The 15,455-nt window shown below is 41.1% G+C and overlaps 1 protein-coding gene across 3 annotated transcripts in view; it reads left to right on the forward strand.

Annotated features, from left to right (window-relative positions):
• Positions 1-227: 227 nt before the first annotated feature.
• The window catches only part of LOC114877694, an 89,215-nt gene continuing 73,987 nt past the window's right edge, over positions 228-15,455 (forward strand). For all 3 annotated transcript variants that reach the window (XM_029190619.2, XM_029190621.2, XM_029190620.2), the window contains exon 1: positions 228-470. In XM_029190619.2, the coding sequence (XP_029046452.2) occupies positions 404-470 (67 nt within the window). In that variant the 5' untranslated portion in view covers positions 228-403. The remainder of the gene's footprint in view (positions 471-15,455) is intronic.

Here is a 15,455-nt window from a genome sequence, read left to right on the forward strand (position 1 = left end):
ACAAACAAAAAATAGTATTTTTATAGTTAGTTAAATAATAGATTATTTGAACTACGAGTTAGGTTTGAATAGAGAAAACACGCTATTGGTCGAACGAAGAGGAGCCTATGGGGAGACAGAGAAAGAGCGGCAGCTAGAGAGGGAATTCGTGATTGGTCGGCGTGGGGAGAGAGGTGGTGGGCGCACGCGAAACTTACGGAGACCTGTCAGTACGCGTTCGACCGTCACGCTGTCGTTACTGTGTGGACGTGTTTTGCTCTCGTTCGTACGTGATCGTGATATTCTTGGTTATTGTTCACGTGTGCGCGAATATTCATACTGTTTGAAGCAGTTCACCTCGCAGTGGAGAATGAAGTGATCCAGCTTGAACGTGCCACGGGGTGCATTCTCAAAAAACAGAAGCATGGATCAACGAGGTGTCTTCTTCGCTTCGATCGTTTGCTTGCTGATTGCCTTGGCTGTCGCCTCCGGTAAGTCATTTATTCACCATCATATCATTTATACTTCGATGCATGCTCGAAATTAAAACGAATCGACATGAAAATTGGTTTAATGTCAAATACGTGTTTGGTTATCACGAGTGCATTCTACGCGGCAAATTCGAACACGCTCTCTCTAAGCAACATGATTCGCTGTTGACGTTAGGCAAGGAACCAATCACAGACAGTGTTCATACGCGTCATATTCCTAAACTAAATAGCGTCAACTTCGGAGCGTAGTAGAGCGTTTGGCTTCGAATCACAACAATAGAAATGTATGTTTTGTTTCCATTTATTAAACCGGGTTTTCCAACTTGTCATTCGATCACTGAATAGAAACTCGAGCTGCAATTCAAACGTTTTTGTTCCAACGTTTCGCGTAACCGTAGTAGGGTGAATTTTAAACTATACAGTTAGGAATTATTGTTCTCCGGAGGAAACTTTATACATATTTAACGATGATTTGTGCAAGCTCAGAGCTATCAAAAGTTGTACGCCACGTAACCTCGCTCACATTCGTAACATTTTGTTTTCTCGTTACCGGTCGACGTACATATAATCACGCCATTATGGTTGCCCAGATATTCATAACAGCGTTCGTGTATTTTAATTCGACCGGTCAGATGTTTCCTTGCCGAGTGAATGGAATACGAAAGTACTTGCGAGCTTCGAGAGGGAAGTGAACCCTCGGCTCGCGATACATATACAGGGTGATCCAAAATAAAGGCGCAATTTATTTTTCTCAATGAAGGAACAAATTTTCTTATTTTATAATGCAACTAGGTATTCCAATAATTTAATTATTCAACGTTTGACGATCTTAGTACACTTTCATACCGAAGAAGATTTTTCGCCCTCGTCATGTAAACGGTTACTTTCTGAAGGTGTATATTTCACAGTTAAGGGGTTAACTGGTGATGTATGTAGTCCTCTTTCCGCTCGGTTTCTTTCATTGTCGACGGCTACCCTTCGCGTAAACTCACAAAGAGGCCTGCACGGGACGCGTAATTCGCTCGACAAAGAGGGTAGCGAGCTCTCCTTGCGACTTGGCTACACTCCCACGTGCAACGACTTACTCTCTCGAGTTGCATACGTTGGATTTAACGAACCGACCTGCTGTTCAACCCTCACCCCTTCTAGATAATTATCGAGCCGGTCTTCTCACGTCTATGGGTGAACCACTATCGTTCATCCCCTTCCTTCTTATAGCTCCTTGTTTCTTTTCTCCCCTGCAAATGATAGGGGTACAATTCCGTGTTTCACCGCCCCTAAAATAATATATTATGAAAGGTATCGACAAGTCCTGTCGAAAAAATTAACCTAATCTAACCTAATTAAATCGAGAGAGGAAATGCGATTAAGCTTTGTATGGTTAAGGTCTTCGGAAAAAAATGTTTTTTATTTTTGCTCCAAGGGGATTCGAACTCCCGGTCTCGACTCAACCGCTATTATAAATAGGAACTTTAAACTGTCTTTTAAGTAAAAAATTCAACCGGTTATAACTTTTTCATTATTCGTTTGCGCAACCTAGGACTCGTCGAGATCTATCAAGGGAGATATCTTAATTTTGGTTATACGGGCGGTGAAACATGGAACTGCAGCCGATGATAGTCCTCTATAATTTTCTAATTTTACTCTTATTTATTTATTTTTTTTTTAAATATGCCAACTGCAATTTAAAGCTCTTGGACTTTAGTCCAGATGAAAATATAAAATTAGAAAATTCTTTGTCATACGTGACTATCGTTAAATAAACGAGGTAGAAAGAGCCGTATTTTTAGGAGATACTTGGACAACGTCAGAGTTTCGTGAACAACAGAGCTCGTTATCAGTCTCTCAAGTCGCGGAGTACCCTTCGTTAACGCAGTAAAGTGGCAACCGTGAGCAAAAGCGAGGGAGAATTTTTCGGATACCCGTTTGACCCGAAAATATCCCCCGGCCAGTAGAATAAATTTGCATTTTTCTACTCAGCATCGCGCCCTTACAACGCTCGGACATGTTTCGTTGCTTTTCAAACGGGATTAAGGTTAAAGTGTTCGCCGAGAACCGGAGGGTCTGTTGTCCCATTTGTCGCGGCGAAAAAGCTTTTCGTTACTTTGCACCGAATAAAAGTGGCAAATCCTATGACGAGAGGCAGCCGGTCGTTCGTAGGTCGACAAATTGGGTCAACTAAATTCCCATCCACCCGCGCTTTCCACTTTGTTCAAGTTTGACCGGGTGCATCGGCCAATATTGTAAATGAAGCATTCTGGGAATGCAACCGGGGCTGGGAATTCGAGTAATTTTCGAATTACGACGAAGATGAATTCGGGAGTAACGGAGAATTTTTTCATTTATACATTTCGGTTGAGTTTAATTAAAAATTTATGATAAGCAAGTATCTCTTAAAATGTGTTTCGAAAAGTTTCTAGAGAAATTCTTCCACGAAAATGTCGCCGTGAAGCTCTCTAATTGCTTGATTGAATAGTTTGATAGTTCATTAACTTGAACATGACTTCGAACACTAGGAAACGGTGCTCGTTTACCGGAAGTAGATGAGTTTAATGAGCCAACGGGGATTCTTGGAACGGTTAATTATCAATCTTGTACAAGAACAAGAGAGAGGAAAATGAAGTGATATATAGAGAGAACCAGGCAATCTTGATTTTCCTTATATCAAGAACGTTTCATTGTTAAATTATAAACAATTTTCTAAAGAAAATAATGTAGAAAACTAAATAAAACATTTTAATAAAAATACCCTGATCAAAATAAATTAAAATAAGAAATTTGTTGAAAGAAAAATATAAACAATTTTATAAATTCTGAAATATTTGATCGTTTATGCAGATGAAAGCAAAGGTTTGTTTTCCAAGTATTCCGCGACTGGGTCAGCTTGTTTACGTAGAATTTAATTACTTCGACGGCCGATGTAAATCATGATCGCGGACGAGCGACGTAGCGATATTGGCTGTCATGGAAATTTGTAGCTTCCGCGAATTTCCCCGAAGGTCTGGCAGCAGATCGTTTCCGATATTAATTAAGATTCGTATTAAGCCGGTCTAGACGCCCCGGATATTGCTTCCTATTGCTTCCTTCTCTAATGCACATTCTCGGAACGTTTGCGCCCTTTGCTTCTTCCCTAACAAATATCTCTATTTGCATGTGTTTATCGGTGGCTTATTGCTTTCTGATCAGGTACTAATGCGCTTCCCCTCTGCGCTGCGTTATCTATGACAAGGATAATAAAGATAATTAATCATCGCTTAGAAAGACGAGACAAAATCTGAATGCAACAGAAGTTAGTTTCTTATCGGATAATCAGTCGATTGGCTAATGAAGCGCGTTCGTACAATTGATCCCTGTTGATCGGATTATCGGCTCGACAGACGATTTCGCGATAGACGACACCGGGTTATTTCGCTTCGACCGTGAAAAATCGCACAGCTCTCGCTTCTTGCTCGCGTTCTTTGGAAATAAATCGATCGTCGAGAGAAAAAAGCTCGATCGTCCATTCGCGTTAGTTGGATTGCACGTCGGCCTGGCCGTCGACGGTAGCGCAAATATTTGCAAACGCGTCGAATTGAAAACCATTCTTCTGTATTTTACTCCTCTCTCGTGTTCTATCGCGATCCTCCGTATTTCACGTTCTATGCAATGTTGTTTCTTGTCGCGATACCAATCGCTACCCATGTTTCTTTATTTTATTTAATCATATTCTTGACTGCGGCGTCGTCGTTAAAAAGCACAGCTTTCGCAAATAATAAATAACATTATTCATGTTCTATTTGATCATTCAATTATTTGAGGTGTCGCGCATATAAATTTTCGCGAAAATCGTTCAAAATTTTATGACGGTAAATACGTTGATTTTTAACTTGCAGAAACTGTTTGCGTACATGAATTGATCATTTCGAAATATACGATTTTATTCTACAAAGATTCTTTTATTGAAAATTTTTCTTATTAGGGTTTATAAGAATTCGCGAGATACAAGTGTTTTCAAAGGTCTCCATAAATATTTTCCAACGTTTTTCTATCGGTACTCGATAGGCGTTTACAATCCGTTTTGCGCATCGTTCGTTTCCGGCGAACCGTATGGGAAACGAGGACACACAAGCAAAACGCACCATTTCGTAGCGTTTTGTTTTTTTTTCCACGATTCCTGGGGTCAACGTGAAATCGGCGGTTTGATAAACGGAAAGTTAACATCGTAACACGCTGGACATGGAACTTCCTTTTCCGACCATAGTCGAACGATTTGCTATATTCGAAACGTGCTCGAAACCACGTTCACTTTTTGGTTCACCATTTGCGGTTCCCTTTACCTTCCATTGCCAGCCCGAAATTGACTCATCGAAATTGAATCTCTTTTTTATTCTTTATTTAGCAAGTATGTTTTTTCCTGGTGTTTGCTATGCTTTCCTGTTACGACTTCGAAGCGAAACTTTTTGAAACATTTCTTTCAAATCGGCCGGTTGGTTTTGAAGGATTTTAAGAAAAATATTGCGAGCTGACAATAGAATCTCCGAGTGCAAGAATTGTAAGAAAAGTTTGAAGAAAATTGGAAGCTCATAGCTCCGGAAACTGTTTCTTCGTGAATTATCGAGCAGGAAGGATTAAACGTCCGAGAAGAGTAAATTTATCGACGCAGCCCGCGAAGAATAACTCGAACGAGTTCTCTTGATTCACTCTCATTTCTCTGGTCCGTTGATGCGAATTTATCGCGTTACACGCCTCACAGCTTTTACTAGCCTCTGGCTACAAATTTTCCAAAAAGAATTCCCTCCCTTCGTACCTTTTACCGGCGTAAACGGATTGAAACTACTATCCATTAATCTGATAATCCGATAACCCTTCTATCGGAGGATTTTACCATTAACACTTCGCGTATAAAATATAAATTAACACCTAATTTATAGACGACTATTTTATTGGAATTCGAATATAACAAGTGTAAAGTTAAGTATATTTTTCTTCTTTTTCGTTAAGAATGTATAAAAAAAAGATTTGCGGGAAATTCGGTTGAACGCGCTTTCTCGCGGATTATCGCGAGATCGAAGGCCGCCTTTGAATAGAAAAGAAGCTGGATTCCGCAACGGGGGTTGCTTTTAATCTCTTAGAGGAAAAGCGGTTTCTGTCTCGAATAGAAAATCCCAAGCGTGGCTGGTATTCCACGGATACCGAGCACCGTTCCGAAGAAATAAACTCGGAAATGAAATTAGATTTGCAAAGTAGCGCGTCGAAGCGCGACTCCCTTTGCTCTGCTGATCAACGAATAGAAAGAAAGAGAAGAAAAATAAAAAGAGGAAAGAAAGAATTCGATTAATACGTCCTGTCGTCGACTCGTTCGTTCTTTTCGTTTCGACCTATTACCATGATCATGATTAATTCTTTCGTCGGGAGATCGATTCGTTTGCGAACATCTGGAAGAAGTATTCGAATTCGTTAAACGAAGAATCTTCCTTTACCCGAAGAGCCATGCTCCGAGGCGAATAATTATTCCGAAAGAATCCTCGAACGTTTCACGATAATCACCTAATTTTCCTGCATGATCGAGAGAGAAAGCCTCGAAATGTCGTTGTTCTTAATTGCCTGGAGAATATCGAAGCCCTCTCTTGAATCTCTGCTTGAGATTCAGCTATCCGATTGGAATGCTAACGAATTCCTGCCAGCTCTGGCGAGCACAGTTTCCGAGGAAACTTTGATTCGTTTCAACGTCCGGTCGGGCTTAATTGGATCAATTTAATTCGAACCTTTACCCTTGCACTCGGTTATATCCTGTATGGCACAGTATTCCATATTTGAGAAAAAAAAAGAAAGATATTTTCACAGAATTTTTAATACCTTCAGGTTTGTTACAATTATAGTGAGAAGGGGGTTAATTAGTAACGGCTTTTGGGAGTTCGAGAAGCGATTATTAATTTGAAGATTCATGCTTCGATTTCGGACATTTTCGTTAGATTTATTTGGCGAATTTCTAACGCGATATCCATTTGAAGATACCACGACGATGGTTCGTAGGTTTTCGTGAAAGGATATCCGGTTTGGGAATCCGATACCAAGCTTCCTAACATTTTCCAGCACCGCAAGGCTGATTCTTTCCTTCTGCTGTTTCAGCCAAGCGAAACTGTCCTATTGTACCCTACTCCGGAAAGCTTCTATGAAAATTAGCCAATTTTCTTTCGTCTGCTGTCCATGCTGCTCCGTAGCAATTCTTTTAACTATTAATTATTTTATGAAATAAAAGAAAGAACTTAATGGATCTGCGGAACTTACGAGGTTGCGGTGTCTTTGCGGTAGACCGGAGCAGAAAATGATCTCAGAAAGGAAATTTAATTTACCGCGATGGGAGCTCGGCAAAATGAAATCCTTCTGAAATAACAACGGTTCAAGGTGTATATAATTCCTTCGAAGGAAGTAAATCGAGAGCACTCGCGTGTTTCAATCCACAGCCTTTCCTCCACGATTCTCGAGTGTTTAAATAAAGAAAGAAGTGTATAGAGTGTTTCGGATAAAGATTCAGAAACTTGGGGGATGTAAGGAAAGTGGTCTGGTGTAGAGTGTCCCTGAAGGGGCGGCTCGCTAAAAGCCGAGAAACGTGAAACTTAATCAGAAAGTTGGTAGATTCGATCGAAACGCGTCTGGCCTCGATTATCGGTACACTTCCGGTCTTCCGACTTTAGCAATGCTCGAAAGTCAAGCTTTCGAATGTAAAGGGAAGTTGGTCCGTTGGAAAGTTTCCCCTGTAAAATGGAACGGCAGGAGATAAAAAATGTTTAACGTATGCGAGGTAGCACGTGGGGATGAAAAGTTTCTCCCCCGCTGTCAGTGCCAAGAGCGTTAACTTCGATGACACTTTGGAAAAATTAAATTGAAAAAATAATAACGATAGCTTCTCGAATATTGAATAATAAAAATATCGCGATCGCGTGGCATTACTTTTTTTTTCACTAAGAGATTTCGTTTAATATCTCTTCGATGATTTCGAAATTTTTCTTATTCGAGTGAAAAATAATAAATGTCGGGAGACTGGCGAGCAGTGCCGTATCTATATCCGTGTCGACGAACCGAAATGAAAAAGATCCGATGGGAAAACCTGCGATAAGAAGTGGAACGTCGAAGAGCGACATGATTGGAATGAGTTTCCTCCTAGATAAATCACCACGTGTCGCTCCAGAAAGATTCTCCTGTCGTTCGTCTGCAATCTTGTCATTTTACTCCTCAAATAACACATTTTTTTTTCAATCGACTCTTATTTTAACGAATCGTAATTTCTTTTATCTTGTATCTCAGCGAACGGGGTGATTTATATTCGATATCTTAAAATAAATTACGTTTTCGTTCGATTTAACTGGAACGATACGAAAGGGTTAATAAGCGAAGAAATTTAACGTTCGCGAAGCAAATTAGATCAGAAGTATAATTAGTTAAGGTTGGAGAGAACCGTCTACAAAAGCGATATAGAAACAGGGAAGGTAATTAGAAAAAAGGAAGCCATGGAAAATAGGGTTTTCAAAAGTTGCAGCTTTTCCTTTGCCGTGTCAAAAGAGCAGCTAATTCTATAGACTAGCAGTGGAAGTACTCGGCTGGGAAAGTTTTCAGGGTTTGCGAAAGGGGCTGCTTTCCACCCCTTGCTTCGGAATACCTACGTTCGAGGAAATTCATTGTAACGTTTATTAATCGTCGGTGAAAATCATAGAATATTCATTTGCTGGCTGATTTAATAACCAAAGGGGTCAAATTTGTAAATTAACTCTTTCACCAAAAATTTCAGCTTCCATAAATTCCAATCTCCGCATCCTTCTATATATTACTTTTTATTTTCAATTTATATTTTATCGTCAGCAAGTTTAATGCTCCCATTATGTCAGTTTAACATCGGCCGGTTAATCGTCAATTGCGCTCGCACGATTCATGAAAACGGATTTTAATGCACAGTACATAGGCGCGGAACGAGTTCACTGGGCTGGGAATAAATGCAAGTGCATCGTTTCACGGGGACAATAGAAACGCACGTGAACGAGGTTTCCATCGTGGAAAGCAAGAATAAAAGCTGTCTAGCCGCGATTTAATGTTGCCGATGATCGAAGAGAATACGCGTGAAACATACGAAATAGGTACGCATATTTTTTATACACGAATAGTCGATCGATCGATCGAGAGTTTGCTGCTCCGATTATTGTCTGACACGATACGGACCTCTACTACTTAAGCAAACGCAGCTCCGTAATCTTTAAACTTGCACTTTTATGGATTCCTTCTTATAGCCAACTCGTTATGCAATACACAGTGTGTTTAAAATAAGTATAGACATTATTATTTTAATACTAATTTAATTGCAATAAAAATGATTACGAATGATTACCTATTAGCACGTCCGATCGCTCTAATTTTAAATTATATTACTGAAGCGAATAAATTCTATTTTAAAGATTTCATTTTTATTTTAGTGGTATATAAGCCACAGCTGATATTTGATATTAGCTGGATACTACACCCGCAGTTAAAGGGTTAATTTTGAAATTCAAATTTGATTGAATATACAAGGTGTTTCAGGTAGGGTAGTAATAAGACGAAAACGAAAACTCAAACAAAAAAATTTATTATTTTCTTCCTGGCTTATTTTTGTTTATACAATCATCCCCTGCCAGGTTGTACTACCTCACCTGAGACACCCTGCAATTTATACTTCAAACATGGCCAGGTTCTATCAGACCAGATCTTGTAAGATAAAAAGAGAACCAGGTCAGTGGTGTATCGCTAAGAAAAACAGTCGTTTGGCCTGCTTTTCTAAGGAGCCTTGTATTTACTGCTCGAGCCACATATCGATCCCTCGACCTCCCCTAAAGTCGACCGTGTCGACGACGCGTAGTCCTTGGAAACATTTCTCTTTGTCTCGCATTTGCACGCCTCGTTTCTTCTCTCCTTGTCCAACCGCTTCCTTCGCAACCTTTTTATTATCCCTCGTCTTCCGGTTTCTCTGTCCCTCTTATTCAACCCCTCTTGCAAGTACTCGAATTTGACATTTGGCCAAGGCGAGCCGTTGAAACAAAGGCCTCGGGCGATCTTGAATTCTTGTTTAAAAAGGCGCGTTTCTTAAAAACTGTCCCAAAGGACGGCTTCAAGGGTCTCCCTACCGTCGTTAATCTTGGTTTTCAAACCGACGAAGATGGAGGAATCGTCAAAGACCATTTGTCTCCGACGAGTGTAGTACCGTTTTCCTGTGATTTCGCTCTGGCAAGCGTGAACAGAAGGAGGAGCAGGCGTGAAAGGGTCGAATCGACGAACAAAGCGATTCGTTTCGTACCTTTGGAAGAATCTCGGGATCGAATCAGTGACGTGTCTTCCTTTAACAGAAAATTTCATTTTATCAAAGTTCCATCGTCTTCCATTTGCTATTCTACGCTCGAGACTAACAGTTAATGTTATTATTTTATCAAGTTACGTTCTACCGTCTTTACTTTGCTATTCTACTCTCTAGAATAACAACAATGTTATTTATGCGTTAAATTACTATCTAACTTCCCATTCAACGCGTTTAGATATTCCATTTTTCTTCCAAAACATTACGGAATCCCTAATCTGTATCGCTTGAAATTCTCGAGGGCGAACGATCTATGCAGAAGTTGGTTCACAGGATGCACCGGTCGATCGAATTCAGTATATTACGATAGACCCACGTCGCTTGCCAATTCTGCTCCCGTTTCCCATGATGAACGTACGTACATTCATTTTCAAAGGATCCAGTTCGATGTTTCGTAACGACGAGCCGAGAAGTTTCCCCTCTGTTCCGTCAAGTTACGGCACGACTAAACTACGAGTTAACTGGAAGTTATGGGAAGGCGCGGCATTGTAATATCTTGCAACAACATTTTCCTCGGCTCACAGCCGTAATAAAGCTTCGCCGAGGACGAAACGACAGGGAAGGCTTTCACTGTTCCATAGGACTTTCCGTGTAAGGACTGAGTAACTTCTGGATAATCCTGAAACCCTAGTGAACGCGTCGACTCGGCTCTTCTGTAATGGCTAGAGACAGGAAGTTGTTGTCCTCGCTTTTCATCGATCGCTCTATGAAATACTCAAAGAATTACTGTCTGGCATGAGTTCTGATTATGAACCCCTAATTCAATTGTCTCGAATTATTTCGAAATTGTAATACAGGGTATTTCAAAGTTCAGTAGGTGTAGGCGTAGGTCATGCCTGTCCAAGTAGGGGAATCCACTTCTGGAACACATGTTTTGGGTCCCCTTCCAACGCTGCTCCTTCAAGTAAGATGGGACGGTTCCGAATACCGTCTCTCCGTCTTTCTTAGCGGCGGTATTGCCTCCTCGGTCCCATCTTACTTGAAGGAGCAGCGTTGGAAGGGGACCCAAAACATGTGTTCCAGGAGTAAATTCCCCTACTTGGACAGGCCTGGCGTAGATCTCACCGGGCGCCATTGGTTCGGGCCGGGGGCCGCCAAGTGGCGGCAAGATGATCGGTGACACTGTTCTCGCTGGCGCTCGCCCGGCATGCAATTCAAATAGTGTGATTCTCTCGCTACGCAAGACAAAAGCCGTGCCGCACAATCGAACCTTGCTGATTTTGCGGGTAAAGAGACCCAGGGGTCATATCGCCGGACCCAAAACTGCTCTGTTTATGGCTGAGACGAAGACAAGAAACGGAACAGCTGGGGTTCCATTGTGCGGCATGGCTTTTGTCTTGCGTAGCAATTAATTTAATTACACGAAATTGATTGTGCATCGCATTTGAGGTAGCCTGTATATCGTCGCGTTTCCTCTCGTGTACGCTTTTTCCAGTCCTGTCGAACGTTAATTGTTACCCGGATGCTTCTCATCGGCGAGGCTATCTTTTTACTAACGCCTCGATGCACTCCCCTCGGGAAGAATGTCCCTCGAGAGGGTGGACTAAGCATCGGCTGTCGGGCTGCCTTGGTTGCGCCTTCAAAGGACCCTGGTCCATTAGCTTTTAGCGCTGATGCGAGCTTTCTCCCTGTAATCCTCAGCGATCTCTGCTCGTTCCACCAGGAGACTGCTTCGACTAGCCAGGATCCAAGGTACTCCTAGTCCAGGATCGCGTTCGCGGTCGCATTTTGCGTGGTCAACTTTACCCTAATCGAAAAGATCCGTGGAAACACGAGGGCACGTTGTATTTCGTGGAATATATTTGTCTTCTTTATTCGTTTAAAAATTCTACAAAATTTAATGCTAATGTATTTTCATTGAATTTAAAAACTTTTTTACTTTACATTAAGATATTCAAATCTGAAGAATTATCGTTCAGGAAAGAGATCGCGAGAATGGTTCGAAATTCGTGAGTTTTATGAGGATCCGCGCAAAGCCGTGGATTCGCGCACTCAGCTAATGAAAAAGTGGAAAGAGGAAATTCTTTCCCAAATAATTCCGTAGCCCTCGACGAAGCGTAAAAATGCATCCAGTAGGTTTCTTCCGTGTAATCTTTGCTCCTCGTTTCGTCGACGGATTCGAGTTGCGGTCGATTTTACGAGGCCGCGAATGTTGCTGCAACTTCCTTGTTACAGAAATCCGCTACCCTTGGGCCCCATAAATTGCACCGCAAACCCCTCGACCGTTCCTCGAATGAATCATTTCAACGGAACTTCCTACAAGAAAATGATCACAGTTGCTTTAGAATTATTTTTATCTACGGGTGTTATAATTTACAGCAAAGATTATTTCTTCCAATGTTTAGTTAAATACAATGGGTGATCAAATTATTAGAGCCACGGTATAAAAAATTGGTTTTTCGTGTTTGTGTAGAAATAGAGCCAAAATTTTAAGGTATTTACATTGTGTAACTTTTAATCAATAATCCTTCACTATTAAAATACAAAAAAATACTTATAAAAATAAACAAATACATTTAAAATATTATATTTACACATGTATGCTAGTATTTCGTAACGCCATCTGTTGCTGCAATTACTGCATTTTAAGCAATTCATTTTGATTGCTTTATTTCTATCAAACGTTCAATCAATTGACATTTATTACTAATAATAAATATTTCCACAAATTTTCGATGGGGTTGAGGTCCAGAGAATTTCCAGGCCAGTCAAAAACCTTCACTTGTTTCAACTGTGTATCATAATTTTACAAGCATCAATACATCATAAAAAAATAATAAAAACTCTGTTTAACTCGGTTTTCATTTAAGAATTAATTATTTTTATGTAAAATCATCGATTTATGCGAGTGTCTCCAATAATTTCATCACCCACTGTAGATATATGTGAATGGTTTTGGAGAGAAATAGAGATGGAAATTCTGATCACGTCTTCCACGACTCCGGTAGTTTCCTTTTTTCTACCACAATTTCTTCTTCCCCGTGCGGTTTTCCTGACCGCGTTCGACCGAGCAAACATCGCCCCATGGAAACAACATTCAACCAGTGGTCGTAGATACCGCTATCCATCTTTCCGATCTGTTTGCGATCTTCAAAATTACCAATTCGGAAACTGCCAGAGGTGTGCGAGTAGCGTTAGTTTATTAGTTTACTCGAAAGTATAACTCGCGCGGGAACTGTCGCGAGAAGCTGTACACACTCTCGTCTCCTCTTCAAACATCGACGTTGAATCGAGCATACAAGATAGCAAATCATAAAACTTCTCTACCGGAAGATTCTTACAGGGGAAAGTTTTTCTCAAACAGGTGACGGAGAAACAAGTTTCCCTACGAAAAGAAACTCTCGTCTCATCGGTTCCGATGAAGTCGCGAGTGGTTGGTCTCGTCGGTTACGTTTCCTTAAACTCGGCAAAGTTTTTCCCCTCGTTTCCGTGGCTGAAATAAAACGCGTGGAGTTGTTGTACATTGGCGGTGGAGAAATCATGGTTACGGTCTTTGTTGAAAGTTCACAGGGTGTATCGACACTGTGTAACTCGTTGGGAAACTCGCGGGACCGTGGAAAAGCGACTGGTCGATAAATCGGCAGGAAAAGCAAGCGACGAACAGTGTTTCGTATAAATACACCGTTAGCTCGGCGAAAATTTATCAGAAACGAAAGATCCTGCTGGCCTCTTCACCGTCGGATTTTCGTTTTTATCGGCCCTCTTCTGTTCCGTACCGTTGCGCCGGGTTAATCCGATCCGCGGGGGTGCGAGTGAGAAATAGTCGAGATAAATTCTCGGTTTGGCCTATTTTTTAAAGATCTGAAACTTTACAGACTCTTTGGAAGCTTCGATCGGTTGAAATTCTTTTTATCTGTCCCTAAAATGGCAAATTTTTTATTCACAAACCTCCTATTTCTTTATCTTCTAAAAATATTCTTCCAATTAATTAATTGTTCAAATAATTAACAAGGTAATAGCGACAAATTCTCACCGTATGTAGCGGAGTTTTTGATCGACGGGGCGAAACAAGTGCAACGGTTCTCACGTACTATGGCAATGCACCTTCCTCGACTTGTTTCTTTTTTCAAACTCCTTGAAGGTGTGCTTCATGCATGTTTCAAAAAAATCCCGAGATGATACAGTCTTCCTGGATAGAGCAGGAAGATTGCTTCTATCGATCGTGAAGTTGCTTCTTAATAAAATTGCATCGAGTCAACGAAGAGGAATGAAAGTTGCAGCAGAAGTTCCATTTACCTTCCAGTTTTCTTTTTTCGATTTTCTAACGGGATAAACAAGTTGTGTACGAAGTTGAAGTAATTAAATTTGATCGATTGAAAACCCTTTGATCAAAGGAAAGTCGGATTTCAGTTGTAGCGCTGGTGGTGTTAACCGAACTCGTTAGGGAACGTTAGAACAAGGCAAGGACACGACCTCCTTTATTTTCTCGTTCGATAGCACGAAAGCTTGTTCTTCTTCTTCTTTGACCCTTTCTCCTTCGTCGATTAACCTGTACACGCGGCAACCGGAGAATCGATACTTGTCCTATTTACAATTCGTCGTGGAAAGCTCTTTGCTCGTGTAATGGTTGCTTCGAAAATTTCAACGATACTTCACGTGGACATTGCAAACTGTTAATTTTGTTAAGTGCCATTTCGCGGCTTGCAATTAGCAAATATTTGAATTATTATTTCAAATTTCAAATTTGCACTGGAAAGGATATTTTAAATTTGAAAAAAATTGCCTGAGAGGGTCAACAAGCTGGAAAAACTAATTAATCGAGGAGGTAAGTGCTCGGTGGAAAGTAACGGTAAGAGGAATGGTTAATTAGCGATATTAAGGCGGCGGTAGCGTAGAAGGGGAAAAATCGAACATAACCAGATGAAGGTAATTGCAAATTCAATAATGATAGTCGGCTAGGGCTCGCTTCTATCGTTGAGTTCGTTGTAAAAGCTTTCGGTGGCGCGCGATAATTAGACTCGAAAGCCCGTACCGGCCATAAACGGTGAATTGCCTCGTGGTTTGTGCGACCCGTCGCCACACCCTCCGCACACCCTCCTACCTATATACTTACGCAGCGGAAAATGTGTCACGTAGCTGCCATCGACAATTGTCCCCTATAAATCTCTGATTCGAACGATACCTCGAGTGCTCTTCGATATTTTCGGTCGAAGGAGGAAAAGCACTCGGTTGGAAAGTTGTTGGCACTTAAAAAATTTTCTTCGCATCCAGAAAAATTTATTTTTTTCAACGAGAAAATTATCACCCTAGCGAACTTAGTGTTTTTATCAAAGCATAAATTATTCGAACAATAATGCCACATTTCAGCAGCCTTCGAAAACGTTTTCCACTGACCAACAAGTTTCGCTAACCCTCACCGTCGAATGGACGTTTCGAGATCGAACCTGTAAAAAGTGCGGTCGATTTTCGTTAACGTACCGGAAGCAGAAAGCTTTGGGGCTATCTGGTTTCGTCGAGAACCCTGAGGACTCGACGAAGCCGCGAAAACAGGAGAAAAATGAACGCTGATTGCCGGAAACTCTGTACCACCGCCGTGCCGGAACTCGGTTTACGTTGAACCACTGCGTGTTCGTGAAATTTTCAGTAGCAATATCCCGAGTCGAAACATAGTTGCCAATGGATCTGTTCTC

Source organism: Osmia bicornis, chromosome 15, assembly GCF_907164935.1.
Source record: "Osmia bicornis bicornis chromosome 15, iOsmBic2.1, whole genome shotgun sequence".
In the NCBI taxonomy this organism is placed as follows: domain Eukaryota; kingdom Metazoa; phylum Arthropoda; class Insecta; order Hymenoptera; family Megachilidae; genus Osmia; species Osmia bicornis.